The 15,981-nt window shown below is 37.1% G+C and overlaps 1 protein-coding gene across 24 annotated transcripts in view; it reads left to right on the plus strand.

The window, feature by feature from the left end:
* The window catches only part of LOC126278103 (Down syndrome cell adhesion molecule-like protein Dscam2), an 810,453-nt gene that overhangs the window by 641,651 nt on the left and 152,821 nt on the right, over positions 1–15,981 (plus strand). For all 24 annotated transcript variants that reach the window (XM_049977979.1, XM_049977968.1, XM_049977977.1 and 21 more), the window contains exons 17-18: positions 5,205–5,353; positions 5,465–5,596. In XM_049977979.1, coding sequence (XP_049833936.1) covers positions 5,205–5,353; positions 5,465–5,596 — 281 coding nt within the window. The remainder of the gene's footprint in view (positions 1–5,204; positions 5,354–5,464; positions 5,597–15,981) is intronic.

Below are 15,981 nucleotides of genomic sequence, written 5' to 3' on the forward strand. Positions count from 1 at the left end.
CCAGTACCTACTGCAACCTACATCCTTCTGAATCTGTTTTGTGTATTCATCTCTTGGTCTCCCTCTACAATTTTTACCCTCCACGCTGCCCTTCAATACTGAATTGGTGATCCCTCGATGTCTCAGAACATGTCCTACCAACCGATTCCTTCTTCTAGTCAAGTTGTGCCACAAACTTCTCTTCTCCCCAATCCTATTCAGTACCCCCTCATTAGTTATATGATCTATCCATCTAATCTTCAACATTCTTCTGTAGCACCACATTTCGAAAGCTTCTACTCTCTTCTTGTTTAAACTATTTATCGTCCATGTTTCACTTCCATACATGGCTACACTCCATACAAATACTTTCAGAAACGACTTCCTGACACTTAAATCAATACTCGATGTTAACAAATTTCTCTTCTGCAGAAACGCTTTTCTTGCCATTGTCAGTCTACATTTTATACCCTCTCTACTTTGACCATCATCAGTTATTTTGCTCCCCAAATAGCAAAACTCCTTTATTACTTTAAGTGTCTCATTTCCTAATCTAATTCCCTCAGCATCCCCCGACTTAATTCGACTACATTCCATTATCCTGATTTTGCTTTTGTTGATGTTCATCTTATATCCTCCTTTCGAGACACTATCCATTCCGTTCAACTGCTGTTCCAAGTCCCCTGCTGTCTCTGACAGAATTACAATGTCATTGGGAAACCTCAAAGTTTTTATTTCTTCTCCATGCATTTTAATACCTCCTCCGAACTTTTCTTTTGTTTCCTTTACTGCTTGCTCAATATGCAGATTGAATATCATCGGGGAGAGACTACAACCCTGTCTCACTCCCTTCCCTTTCATGTCCCTCGACTCTTATAACTGCCATCTGGTTTCTGTACAAATTGTAAACAGCCTTTTCCTCCCTGTATTTTACCCCTGCCTCCTTCAGAATTTGAAAGAGAGTGTTCCAGTTAACATTGTCAAAAGCTTTCTCTATGTCTACAAATGCTAGAAACGTAGGTTTGCCTTTCCTTAATCTATCTTCTAAGATAAGTCGTAGGGTCTGTATTGCCCCATGTGTTCCAATATTTCTACGGAATCCAAACTGATCTTCCCCGAGGTCGGCTTATACCAGTTTTTCCATTTGTCTGTAAAGAATTCACATTAGTGTTTTCAATCCTTGACTTCTTAAACTGATTGTTCGGTAATTTTCACATCTGTCAGCACCTGCTTCCTTTGGGATTGGAATTATTACATTCTTCTTGAAGTCTGAGAGTATTTCAGTTGTCTCATACATCTTGCTCACCAGATGGTAGAGTTTTGTTAGGACTGGCTCTCCCAAGGCTGTCAGTAGTTCTAATGGAAAGTTGTATACTCCCGGGGCCTTGTTTCGACCTAGGTCTTTCAGTGCTCTGTCAAACTCTTCACGCAGTATCATATCTTCCATTTCATCTTCATCTACATCCTCTTCCATTTCCATAATACTGTCCTCAAGTACATTGCCCTTGTATAGCCTCTCTGTATACTCCTTCCACCTTTCTGGTGCATCTGGATACGGAAGAAGAAACACCTTTCTGCTCTCCCTTCTTTGCTTAGAACTGGGTTTCCATCTGAGCTCTTGATATTCATACAAGTGGTTCTCTTTTCTTCAAAGGTCTCTTTAATTTTCTGTAGCCAGTATCTATCTTACCCCTAGTGAGATAAGCCTCTATATCCTTACATTTGTCCTCTAGCCATCCCTGCTTAGCCATTTTGCACTTTCTGTCGCTCTCATTTTTGAGACTTTAGTATTCCTTTTTGCCTGCTTCATGTACTGCATTTTTATATTTTCTCCTTTTATCAATTAAATTCAATATTTCTTCTGTTAATCAAGGATTTCTACTAGCCCTCGTCTTTTTACCTACTTGATCCTCTGCTGCCTTCACTACTTCATCTCTCAAAGCTACCCATTCTTCTTCTACTGTATGTCTTTCCCACATTCCTGTCAATTGTTCCCTTATGCTCTCCCTGAAACTCTGTACAACCTCTGGTTTAGTCAGTTTATCCAGGTCCCATCTCCTTAAATTCCCACCTTTTTGCAGTTTCTTCAGTTTTAATCTGCAGTTCATAACCAATTGATTGTGGTCAGAGTCCACATCTGCCCCTCGAACTGTCTTACAATTTAAAACCTGTTTCCTAAATCTCTGTCTTACAATTTTATGATCTATCTGAAACCTGTCAGTATCTCCAGGCTTCTTCCATGTATTCAGCCTTGTTTTATGATTCTTGAACCAAATGTTAGCTATGATTAAGTTGTGCTCTGTGCAAAATTCTATCAGGTGGCTTCCTCTTTCAATTCTTAGCCCCAATCCATATTCACCTACTACATGTCCTTCTCTCCCTTTTTCTATTACCAAATTCCAGTCACCCATGACTATTAAATTTTAATCTCCCTTCACTATCTGAATAATTTCTTTTATTTCATCATACATTTCTTCAATTTCTTCGTCATCTGCAGAGCTAGTTGGCATATAAACCTGTACTACTGTAGTAGGCGTGGGTTTCGTGTCTATCTTGACCACAATAATGCGTTCACTATGCTGTTTGTAGTAGCTTACCCATACTCCTATTTTTTATTCATTATTAAACCTACTCCTGAATTACCCCTATTTGATTTTGTTATTTATACCCCTGTACTCACGTGACAAGTCTTGTTCCTCCTGCTACCGAACTTCACTAATTTCCACTATGTATAACTTTAACCTATCCATTTCCCTTTTTAAATTTTCTAACCTACCTGCCCGATTAAGGGATCTGACATTCCATGCTCCGATCCGTAGAACGCCAGTTTTCTTTCTCCTGATAACGATGTTCTCCTGAGTAGTCCCTGCCCGGAGATCCGAATGTGGGACTATTTTACCTCTGGAATATTTTGCCTAAGAGGACGCCATTATCGTTTAACCATACCATAAAGCTGCATGCCCTCGGGGAAAATTGAGACTGTAGTTTGCCCTTACTTTCAGCCGTTTGCAGTACCAGCACAGCAAGGCCGTTTTGGTTAGTGTTACAAGTCCAGACCAGTCAATCATCCAGACTGTTGCCCCTGCAACTACTGAAAAGGCTGCTGCCCCTCTTCAGGAACCACATGTTTGTCTGGCCTCTCAACAGATACCCATCCATTGTGGTTGCACCTACGGTATGGCTATCTGTGTTCCTGAGGCACGCAAGCCTCCCCACCAACGGCAAGGTCCGCGGTTCTTTTGGGAGGGAGGGGGAGGCACTAGAGTATAACAAGTAAATTAAAGACTTCATAAGCAACATCATGAAATGACTTAATGTTAGATACAGTCCTAAACGTATAAGGGGACACCAACAGGAACAAAATAACGTATCAAAATGTTCACACTCTTGGCCTATGGACATTACATTTGGGCACCACTCAATGTAATAGTACAAATGTGTAAAGTCAGAGTCACCACTAAATAGTGGAATCACACTTTTGTTCCACAGACTTTGCAATTGGGTGTTAACTCCATATCGCAGACCCAGTGTATAGTAAGACCTACTTCTGTCTCTACCTGCCAAGTACTCACTACTACTACTACTACTACTACTACAGTACAAATCTACCTACACTGTGAACAACAGTAACCACACAATTGACAGAACTCTTGTTTTGAGAAACATTAACGATGACAGCAGTGAAGCAATAAAGAAAGTAACTGAATAAGTAAACAAGTAAAATGTATTATAATGAGTGGAAAGTGGGTATTGTGTGATAATAGAGATGAAGGCCATGAGGTTGGTGGCATGTGAGGATAATTGTAGAGAAGGATGTTCTGACCTGTGGAAGTCAAATAAACTAGTATGTGGTGGGATAATCTAATTAACCTACATAGTGTAGCAGGCACTAGGGTCATGTTAGTCATGCTGTAGAGATGTTCAGCACCTGGGTACTGGATGCCCTCAAGACCAGTTCTTGTTTGTCCATTCATGCACACAGCCAGTTTGATGCTGATCATTTGTACATAAAATGTGCAGAGTGAATCTCTGTTAATGGTTAACATCATGGCCCAGTGCTTATGAATATGGTGTGTTTAACCTACTCTCTCTGACACTTTCCCCTTCAATCCAGTTTCCCCTCGTTCTTAGAACATCCCAGGATGTGAAAGAATCTGATCCTCCTCTCTAACATTAGTCATCGTGTCCCAGAGGAAGGAACTAGTAGCTCTTTAGAGCTACTATATGGGACAAGTTTTCCACTTTTAAATGTGTCTATCAGCAGCACTGGAATTTTTACTTCTAATCGTAAGTGATGATCAGCTGTTCTATTTCTTTGAAATTTTATAGTTTTCTCAAGTGTATTTTCCTTTATAAGTTGCAGTCCACTGTGTTTCTTACTGCAGTTCATGCTGACAAACAAAAGTTGAAACAAGAACCTCACTGAAAAATGGTTGTAGTGCTGTTGATTCTATTCATCAGATATTCTCACTGGTAAACATTTTTTTAATTTAATACTACCAATCACAGACTTTGTCCACTAGTGTATTACTTATTTATTTAGCAACATGTTTCGAGGGCTATACCTCATCTTCAGGCTAAATGGCATTACAAAAACAACTTTACAATAAGGTCATACTGATGCTACATAGTGTTTTCGTAAATGCTGTGGTAATCCTGTGGAAAAAGAGAAAACTTAGTAAGAGGCAATGTCGCTTTGGAAGTTGGACTGATGATTGCAGGAAAATGTTTTGTAACAGTCACTCACTTTGTGACATCAATATGACCTTATTGTAAAGTTGTTTTGTAATGTCATTTAGCCTGAAGGTGAGGTATAACACTCGAAACATGTCACTAAATAAATAAGCAATACAATAGTTGACAAAGTATGTGACCGGTAGTGGTAATTCTCAGTGGTCTTTTCATCTTCCCAGAAAATTGAAGACTAATAATAAACATATAATATGATAATGATATATCTTGGTAGGAGGGATTAAACACTGCTTAATGCCTTAATAAAGCAACTTAGAAACAAATTTTCAGTAATAAAGAACATTTTAAGACATTTAGTGAATTTTTCTTAACATTGTTATTATTTGTATAAGATACTTTGTAAGTGAAGGTATGTAACTATTCTGTTCTCTAGAACATTCAGTTTAGCAGTGTGTTCAGAATATATTATACTAATGTGAACTTTTACTTTGTGGTTATTTCTCAATTGCTGTTACTGCAATACCATTTCACAGATACACGATCAGAGAGGAAATACTTCCTAATGGTGTTTTGTCTGACCTGAGCATAAAACGAACTGAGAGAGAGGATTCTGCTCTGTTCACATGTGTTGCTACAAATGCATTTGGGAGTGATGATACAAGCATAAATATGATTGTTCAAGGTAATGTTTGCTGTAGTAATGCTGATAGCTGGAAGCAGTAGATACTGTTTTGTGTTGGACACACACCTGCATTCTGTACAAGTACATGCAACAGTGTTGATTTTTTGACAGAGGTTCCTGAAGTACCTGATGGCTTGAAAGTTCTGGATAAATCTGGCCGATCTGTTCAGTTGTCTTGGGCCGCACCATATGATGGAAAGTCTCCAATCAAGCGTTATCTTATTGAATTCAAACATGCAAAAGGTATTACATTTATTTACTTATGTGTGTATTTGAATTGGCCATTTTGAAAAGGGGTCATCTCCAGTTTTCCAAATTTTACAGGAGAAAGAAAAACCATATTATAATGCTTACATTTTGCAGAATTGTGATGAATCTTTTTTCTGTTAACAGTTGTCTAGTTAGGAATAAAAATGTTATTTTGGGCAGTTTTAACCTTTTCTTGTGCACAAGGAAATTAATTTTTCATGAGAGAGATGGCTTGTTTTCAAAATGCACTTTTTTTAGGTTGTATATAAAGAGTATTTGTATTTGCAATATTACAAAAATCTCCAAATGAGTCTTATGTTCTCTCACAAATAAACTGAAAAAACTGTGAAAACAGTGCGATGGTTCTGGGAATTCCACACAATAAAATGAACTTTGTTTTAGAATTCTTCAGAAGCTTCATCATTCATGGTGGCAGGCCAAAGGTAAATCTCATCATCAAATTCCTTGTGTGTATCTCCTATGTATTGATACAACTTATTTAAATCTTCGATTTTCTCAACAATTATGGGAATTTTCCCAGCTTAAGATGGATTATTAGATGGATCTCGGATGAATAGCAATAAGCCAGTTCATTATTTCCTTAGTAAGCGAAATTGCTCCTCTATTATGCAATCTGCAAGGGGTTTCACAATTACAGTTCCTGGTACCTGACTTGTAAATTGAAATTCATAATACTTATTCACTGCAAAATTAGATTTTTCTTTGTTAGGGGTTGCTTGGCCAAAACTTTCAGTTGAAAGGACTTTGTTTTTGAAGGATGTGGGACACCAAATATTGAATGCTGCCACATCTTGATGAGCAGCATGCTTTACATTCAGTTCACTCAAATTTGATGACCTTTCAATGATATCTCGTACTGTTGAGGAGAATAAATCATGTCCTGATGTTGAATTTTCCTTTTCACCATCGCAAAATCTCGGTTACAGTCTTTGAAGGAATGGTTGCCTTCAACAAAGTACGGTATTATTTTTGAAAACCTTCTCTTCATGACAATGGGAATAAGAATTCTATTTTGCTATTGTTAAGGTTTTTGCCTAGGTAACCATCACAGAATAGATTAAGCTGTTCTGCTTCACTTAAAAAGAGCAAACTTCATTGGGACCTTTTTGCCCTTCCTTTTCAGTACGAGTAAAAAGTTGCTTTTCCAGTTTTGAAATTGTGAATGCAAAATTCGTTTAGCCATAGCTGGCTAATAACAGACCTCTTGTCTAGGCAAACAAGATGGGGGAAGATTTTGCGTGTAATCAAAGCACACTGCAGATACTTTTTCATTTTCTTTGCATGTTGATCAGACAACATTCATTTTTTTTTTTTTAGTTTTGGGGGTCTTTTCTTGTGGACAATAAGTTCAGTGGTTGTAGCACATTTGGAATTATCCTTTAAGAAGGATTCTCTTCTTATTTGGATATCTACCTCTTGACACTTCAAGCACTCAATGACAATTATTGAACAATACAATATGGTACTTGGAAGATATTTGATTGGATTTTGCAAATCTTTGACTTACTTTTTATTTGAATATCTTCATCAAACAAGCATTTCTTGCAGTTTTTTAGTGGGGGAACATTGATTAGTCCTTGGAGAATAATATCTCGCTTATCCTTGGCATTAAACTTATTCACTGTCTTGATCAGTCCACAATTTTTTCAGGTGATATAGTGGAAAAACACTTAAAAATAAATAATAATAACAGGTAGCAAGAAACGTCAGAGAGCTTCATCCCGCCAGAGGCCTCAGTGGTTCACAACCCCACAAAAGGCACAGCAGTCCACCTACCTCACCACCACCCCACAACGGACTCAGGATTATTGTGCAGTTCGGCCCAGAGTGGCGGCCTCCCCCCCCCCCCTCCCCTCCTCCACCTCCTCCCCCCCTCCCCCCTCCCTCCACCCTCCAGGAACGTCTCATACCAGACAAGTTTAACCCCAAATGTTTGCATTTTAGAGTCATTATGGTGTATGCATATGTGCAGACAGTGATTGCGCAGCCATTGCCGACATATTGTAACTGAGGGGTAATAAGGGGAACCACCCTGCTTTTGCTGAGGCTGGTGTTTGTAACAAAATAAAAAAATCGTTGTCACTGTGAAAATATGAAAATCCCTTTGTAATTCATTGATGTTATTAGTTTTGGACAAACTGGATTATAATTTCAATATCATTAACTGAGATACATTCAGGGCATTAGGAAAAATGTTTTTCACTCTATAAATGTTCTAAAGCTGTGCATTTATTATCACTGAGTGAAAGGCATGTCATGTTAATGCACTGTTGGTGTCCTCTGGTTTGATGCAGTTCTGAATGCTAGTCTACCCTGTGGAAGTGTTCTCATTTCTAAAGCCTACTGCATACTGCAACGTACATATATTTGAATCTACAGACTGAAATCAAGCCTTGGTCTCTCTCTACAGTTCTTACACTCTCCCTCCCACACACACTTCCCTCTGTTACCATATTAAGCATTACCTCATGACTCAAGATCTGCACCTGCATCTATACTCTGCTGGCCACAGTATTGTGCATAGTGGAGGGTACTTACTATACTGCAGACACTTCAACACCTTGCTGTTTTAGTTGTGAATGGATTGTGGGAACAGTTACTGTTGGTAAGCTTCTGTGTGATCTTGATCTCTGTAATTTTACCTTCATATTTTCATAAAATACATATAGGTGGAATGTGTTAGTCGAATCCTAGGAGCATACACTGTCAGAATTTAAACAATAAACCATACTGAGATAAACAAAAACTCTTTTGCAGCACCTTCCGACTGGAAGCAGATGACAATCTCTGTGGCTCTTACGAAAGGAACCACAGATGAAATATGCTGTGTTTCTGTGTATCTATGTCAAGCCTACAACATAAGGCTCCAAGATTGAGAATCAATACCTAAGTATTAGTCAGATGAAGGATTTGTAAGCCATATTGTTTATGGGTAGACTTCACATCCTAGGGATTCTTCTAATAAATCTCAGCCTGTGATATGTTTCCTATCATGTTATCCCAAATTGAAATTTTGGCATAAAAATCTTTCATCCCAATTCAGTTCAATGCCTCCTCAGTAGCTACTTAATCTACCAAACTAATATAAAGCATTCTTCCATATTCTTCTTTTCTCTCTTGCCTGTACTGTTTATAATCCACATTTTGCCTTCATATAAGGCTATACGACAAAGAAATAGCTTTATTAAGGACTTCATTGCACTTAAATTTAAATTAAATGTTAACATATTATTGCTTTTCAAAAAAGCTATACTTGCTACTGCCTATCTGCATTTTATTTTCTGTTTTCTCATGCCTTCATCAACTGATTTGGCGCTCAAGTAGCATAACTCATCAAATACTTTTAATGTTACATCTCCTAACTTAAATGATTTGGCATCACCTGATATAATTCAGCTTCAGTCAATTACCCTTGTTTTAGTCTTATTGATTTTAGGTTATTTATAACCTCTTTTCAAAATAGACAAATACATCTACATGGATACTCTGCAAAAAATACTAAAGTGGCTGACAGAGAGTTCATCATATTACCTTCTCAGTAGTTCTCTGTTATTCGATTCTTGCACAGTGCATGGAAAAAAATGAGCTCCAATATCATTCTGTGTGAGCTCTGATTTTCCATGTTTTATGATGATGATAGTTTCTCCCTATGTAGGTTGTAATCAACAAAATATTTTCTCGTATGGAAGAGAAATTTGGTGACTGAAATTTCGTGAGAAGATCCCACTGAAGCAAGAAAAGCCTTTGTTTTAATTAGGTCCATCCATAATCCTGTATCAAGCCTGTGACACTCTGTCCCCTATTTCTCAATTTCTTTGAAATTTCTAGATGTACTGTGTTAATCCTATTGGGTAAGATTCCCACACCATATAGCAATACTCTAAAAGAGGACAGGCTAGAGTAGTGCAGACAGTCTCTTTAGTAGATCTATTGCAACTTCTAAGTGTTAGTTTTTTGTATTTGTAATTCCTAGGTATTTAGTTGAATTTACAGTGATTAGATTTGACTAATTTATCATCTTACCAAAATTTAATGGATTCCTTCTAACATTCATGTGGATGACCTCACACTTTTCATTATTTATGGTCAATTGCCAATTTTCATACCACACAGATCTCTTTTCTAAATGGTTTTTCAGTTTGTTTTGATCTTCTTATGATTTTACTAGATGATAAATGACAACATCATCTAGGAACAGTGTAAGATGGCACCTCAGATTGTCTCCTAAGTCATTTATATAGATAAGGAACTGCAGAGAGCCCATTACACTACCTTGGTAAACACTAGAAGTCACTTCTGTTTTACTTGATGACTTTCTGTCAGTTACTTTGAACTGTGACCTCTCTGGCAGGAAATTACAAATTCAGTCTCATAACAATATTCCATAAGCACACAGTTTGATTACAAGACGCTTGTGAGGTTGGTGTCAAAACCCTTCTCGAAATCTATAAATATGAAACCATTTGAAATCGCTTGTTGATAGCACTCAACACTTCGTCTGAGGAAAGAGCTAATTGTGTTTCATAAGAACAATGTTTTCTAAATGTCTGTGTATCAATAGAGCATTGTCCTTGAGGTAATAAATATATGATTGTTGAATATGGAGCTATTGCATCAGCATACTCTGAAAGGAACCTAATTGGTATACAGTCTGGACTGGAAGACTTGCTTTCATTAAGTGATTTAAGGTGCTTCATTACACAGATAATATACACTTTTAAGCTGCTCATGTTGGCATCTGTTCTCAATTTGAATTGGGGGATGTTTACTTCGTCTTTTGTGGGGAAGGAATTTTGGGAGGCTGTGTTTAGTAACTCTGCTTTAACAACATTGTCATCAATAGTATTTCCATTGCTATTGCACAGAGATGGCATTGATTGTGTCTTGCTGCTAGACTACCTTACATACAACCAGAATCTCTTTGGATTTTCTGCCAGGCTTCAAGACAAGGTTTTGTTGTGAAAACTATTATAAGCATCTTGCATTGAAGTCTGCACTAAATTTTGAGCATGAGTAAAAGATCACCAGTCTTTAGAATTTTGTGTACATTTAAATTTGGCACACTTTTATCATTGTTTGTGCGACAGTGTTCTGACCTGTTTTGTGTACCATGGGGGATCAGCTGCATCATTTGTTAATTTAATTGATACAAATCTCTCAATTGTTGATACTATTTCTTTGAATCCAAGCCACATCTGGTCTGCACTCACATTGTTAATGTGGAAGGAGTGGCGATTGTCTCTCAGGAAGGCATCAAACCATTTTTATCTTCTTTTTTGATTAGACATACATTTAGTTTATTTTTGGTGGGTTTGGGAGCTATGGTATTCAGTCTTGTTATGGCGGCCCTGTTTTCACTAACCCCTGTACCCATTTTGATGCTTGTTACTAGCTCAGGATTATTTGTTGCTAAGAGGTAAAGTGTGTTTTCACAACCATTTACTATTTGAGTGGGCTCATGAATTAATTGCTCAAAATAATATTGAGAGAAGGCATTTGCACAAAATTTCAGATGTTGTTTTATGTCTATCTCCAGATTTAAACATGTATTTTTGCCAACATATTGATGGTAAATTGAAGTCACCACCAGCTATAATTGTATGTGTTGACTACATGTTTGAAATTAGCCTCAAATTTTCTTTGAACCTTTCAGCAATTGTATCATTTGAGTTGGAAGGTCGGTAAAGGCATCCAATTGTTATTTTATTCAGTTTGGCAAGAATGACTTCTACCCGTACTAACTCACAGGAACTATATACTTCAATTTCGCTATAAGATAAACTTCTTCTAACAGCAACAAACATGTTATCACCAACTATATAGCCTGTCATTTCTGAAGGGAAAGGAAGAGAGGTGAAGGAAAAGGACTGGTGAGATTTAGGAAAAGGGATGGAGTTTGAAAAAGTCACCCAGGACACTGGATCAGGGCTGACTTCCATTTCCATCCTGTCTGGTAAGACCTGAGGTTCTGGATAACTTTTCTGAAATCTACCCCTTTTCCTAAAACTCACTAGTCTAAGCCACTGGCTCCGAAAGCTACCAGACTGTAATACCTTTTATATGTGTGTTCTGCCACTGCTTGGTGAGTAGATTTTTTATGCATCCAATTACATTATATTTCCAAATTTCTCCTCGCTTTCTTGTACTGCTTGCTCTATGTACAGATTGAATAACATGGAGTATGGTCCATTAACATGTTATATTCTGTTCTCAAATGTTTCCTCCATTTGAAGTATTTTGACTTTTACAACTGCTATCTGATTTCTGTACAAACGTCTGATAATCTTTCACTTCCTGTATTTTATCCCTCATAACCTCACATTGTTCAAGAGTGTATTAAATTAAGCACTGTCAAAAGCTTTTTAAAGTCAACAAATGTTATAAATGTTGGTTTGTCTTTCTTCTGTGTACTTTCTATGATAATTTGTATGGCCATGGCTTCTGCCAGTCTTTCAAGTGTTCTGTAGGCAGACGAGGTTACTATGTTGTGCTTGTGACTTATTAAAGTGGTAGTTTAGTAATATTAATACCTTTCATCATCCTCCTTTCTTGGTACTGAAGGTACTGCGTTCTTTTTGAAGTCTGAGGGTATTTGCTTGTCTCATATATCTTGTTTACCAAATGATACTTGGTTCTCATATGTATCTTAATAATTCATAGAAAATGTCATTTTACCCAGGTTCCTTGTTTGGTATTTTAGTGCTCTGTCAAATTTTTCTTGCAGTTGTGCATCAGCCAGCTCCACATCATCAACTTCTTCTTCCCTTTCTATACTTTTCTTCAGATTTATTTCCTTTGTATAGCTCTTCTATATATTCCTTCCCTTTTTCGCCCTTCTGTTCTTTGCTCATTACAGATTTGCTACCCGAAATCTCGCTGTCCATACAACTACTTCTCATTTCTTCAAAAGCCTCTCTGATATTACTGTATGTAGCTTCTATGTTTCCCATACCCTTACATGATTTTACAGATTTGAAATTTCTCCTCCAGCCATAGCTTCTTTGCTATTTTGCATTTTCTGTCAGTCTCATTTTTTAGATGTCTGTACTGCCTTTTGTCTGCTTCATTTGGTTCATTGCATGTTTTTAAATAAAGCTAAAAACTATGTACAATGAAACCCCTATTTTTCATTTTTGTGTGATGCAGACGTAAAAAATGCAAAATTTAGGAAAATGCATACTCCAGAAAAATGTTTAAATCCCCAAAAATATGAGCAAAAACACATGTAATTGGCATATATGATTAAAAACAGAAATCCTCTCCAATATTTTGTAAACAATATATCTAAGTGAAGCAAATTAAATACACAATACAAGGTTTACAGAAACATTTGTGGTAACTAATATCATCAGTTTTCAAAAAATCACAGATATGTTAACAGCAAGTGAAAACTCATCAAAAAATGAAATTGGTGTCTGGGTACAAGTTAATTCAGCTGTTTGCTGACATGCTACAGCCACAAATTATACATTCAAAAATGCACATTTTTGAGAGATCATCGAAGCAAAAATTCATGAACATGTTGAATTAAAGCAAAAAACTATAATGATAAATGCGGATATCTGCTTAATGACATACATCATCACCATTGCTGTTACTGTTTAATACTTTTCTTACAAGCTGCACTTAATCTGCTCACCAACGTTAAAATGTTATTTTAGGTTCAAAGAGAGAAACAGAGACATGAAAAAAATCAGTTTACTGCCCCAGTTGATGTTATAAGCTTTTTAGAAGTCTGATCAATGAATTTCCATACACTGTGCAAAATGTAAATCTGAAAGACAGCTTAGGTGTTACAGTTTTGCTTCATGTCCTCTATTACTGCTGCCAATCTTTACAATCTATAGTGTGTGTTGTGTGTGGTGCAAAGTATATATATAGTTATTGCAACTGCATCATGTCAGGTTTGAATGCGAAAGTCTTTAAAATGTGCTCTCACAAAACCTTTGTTCTATTTCCATGTGAAATTTCTGTCAAAGCACACATCATCTGCATGAAAAGCATATTTTCAGTACTTCACAAAATCCTTTCATCCCTACAAACACTCCTGTGCCGAAGGGCGAGTTCCTCTCTCCACCAGTAATAATCTCATTTTACATGTATTATTGTGGTGTGGTGACTGAACTGGCAATTGGGTGACTTAACAAGTCACCAGTCAATAAAAGTTGACTAGCCAGAAATGGACGACGTGTCCTCAGCTATGCCTGAGAATATTCTTCAGGACTCAGTGTTTGAATTTAAAAGGTTGAAGATTGATAGTATTGCTGAATGCAGTACATCAGAAATACGTGCAAGTAGATGAGGCTGGGTTATAAGTGACAGAAGATAAAGTGGTGGCGGGCCCTCCTCATCACATATTCGCTCAGTCTGGAGCACTTTGTGTTGACTGCCTTATTTTTCCATTACCGCTGTAAAATAGCAGTAGTTGTCTTATGATTGCACCACGTTGCTAATTGTGGCAAGTTGTGTTGGCAACACCGATCGTGGATTATGTGAGCATTTTCTCTCTTACATCTCGCCTCTTCACAATGGCCTAAAAAATTCTCTTAACTCCACCAACACCCATGGTGCCTTTTGTGCCACTGACAACTCGTTCAGTCACATCAAATATCAATAGGAACAATATGGGGCGAAGTCAAGTGAGAGATCTAGTAGCAGTTAAAATTGAGGAAAGCCTTACTAGGAAGAAATGTAAAATTGGGGAATTTTTAACATTGATCTTATGGGTTTTTCACAGGGGCTACAAATTTATGGCGTAGAATAGTGAAAAACGTAAAATCAGAGAATGTAAAATCAAAGTTCTACTGTAATTGAATATTTTGGATGAAAAATAAATGCAAAGATTTATGTTGACAACTGTTAACCTTCAACACATGAAATGTGGAGTATTTCCGATAGCTATTAAAAGTGACCTATTAATTTATTTAGCTTTTGGTACTAACAGTTCTTTCATTACGAAGAGATGAATAAATTTTCAAAGATTAAAAATAGTAAACAAAGGTTGCTCAGATCCCAGGATGAGAGAAATACACTGGTAGTGAGGATTAGGGTAGACAAAGATAAAGGAGGAGGCAGCAACGAGTGTAGATCAGAGATGATACATTGTTAAGCATTGTGCCAGCCTTTGTCCACAGATGATAAACACAGAATGAGAAGTATAGGTAGATTACAGGGAAAAAAGGATGAATAGTGCAATTAAGAATTACATATAAGTATAATGAGGAAAGGAGGGGGGATGTGTTAACAGAGATCAAGTCCAAGAATGTGTGAAGCAAATACAAGGATGTGTTTGGGCCATGTTCTCATCACTGGTGTTCCGGGAACTATTGTCCATTTCATAATGACTGACCCCTTACTTTGAGTTCGTATTCTGATTACATCACATGACAAAGAGCAATGTGTTGTACATAACTAGAATCATGGAAATGTCTGTTTTTATTTGGTATATGAATATTGAATTTAAGTTGAAAAATGGACGACATACACAGCAAAATTTTAGAAAGACCATGCTTTTTCAAGCAGGTTTGAGGAGTCGGAGAAGTCAGATAATAATTAGGAGAAAAATTTCCTATGCAAAAATTAAAGATATATCCATTCCTTACTTGCAAGTGGATTTTCATTGTTTTCCAATTCATAATTTTGTCATGATAATGGCAGGTGCGAACTGTCACAATTCGCCTAATGGTGATGCATATGGACAAGACAAAGATTGTAATCCACATCTATTATTTTTCTATGCACGTAAATCTAAATGAAGTGCTAATATCACACGTTTAATTTATTTGCTTTTGCGTCTTTAGGTATTGCCTGCTTGCAGATGCTACGTTCCTGTAACTCTGAACCATGTTTCTGTTTCATTGTTCATTGTTCAAGTACTTACATTGGGGCCACCCAACAGATAGAAAACAATCATGCTGCCATTCTTTGTTGTGTACTTCCGTGAGATAATTAGTTGCCTTGTGCTTACGTGACTGAAACCATTCATCATTTATGGGGTTGAGAAAAGTCCATAAACATCCATGGTGGTGTGCATGCTCACTTTGAGAGGGTGGGAGGAGGGGGGTGGGGACAGAACAGAGCTCTAGCAGTTCTATATCACAGCAGCTGAAGAGGACTTCTGAATGTCTTGGTATCAGTGCAATAAATGCTGAGAGAATATAGAGAAACTTCTTCATGTCTTGTATAACCAAAAAAGAGTTCTGGCAGGTGACAGAAGTGTGCATTTGATTAGTTTTCAAGGCAAGTTATATCCACAACTTGCTGGTAATGTTGAAAGCTGACGTGGAAGACTTTCCTGATATGAGTAAAACAACCCTTTTACATGTTGTTTAGAAATTGGGCTTCAGATACAAAAAGTT

Source organism: Schistocerca gregaria, chromosome 6, assembly GCF_023897955.1.
Source record: "Schistocerca gregaria isolate iqSchGreg1 chromosome 6, iqSchGreg1.2, whole genome shotgun sequence".
Classification (NCBI taxonomy): domain Eukaryota; kingdom Metazoa; phylum Arthropoda; class Insecta; order Orthoptera; family Acrididae; genus Schistocerca; species Schistocerca gregaria.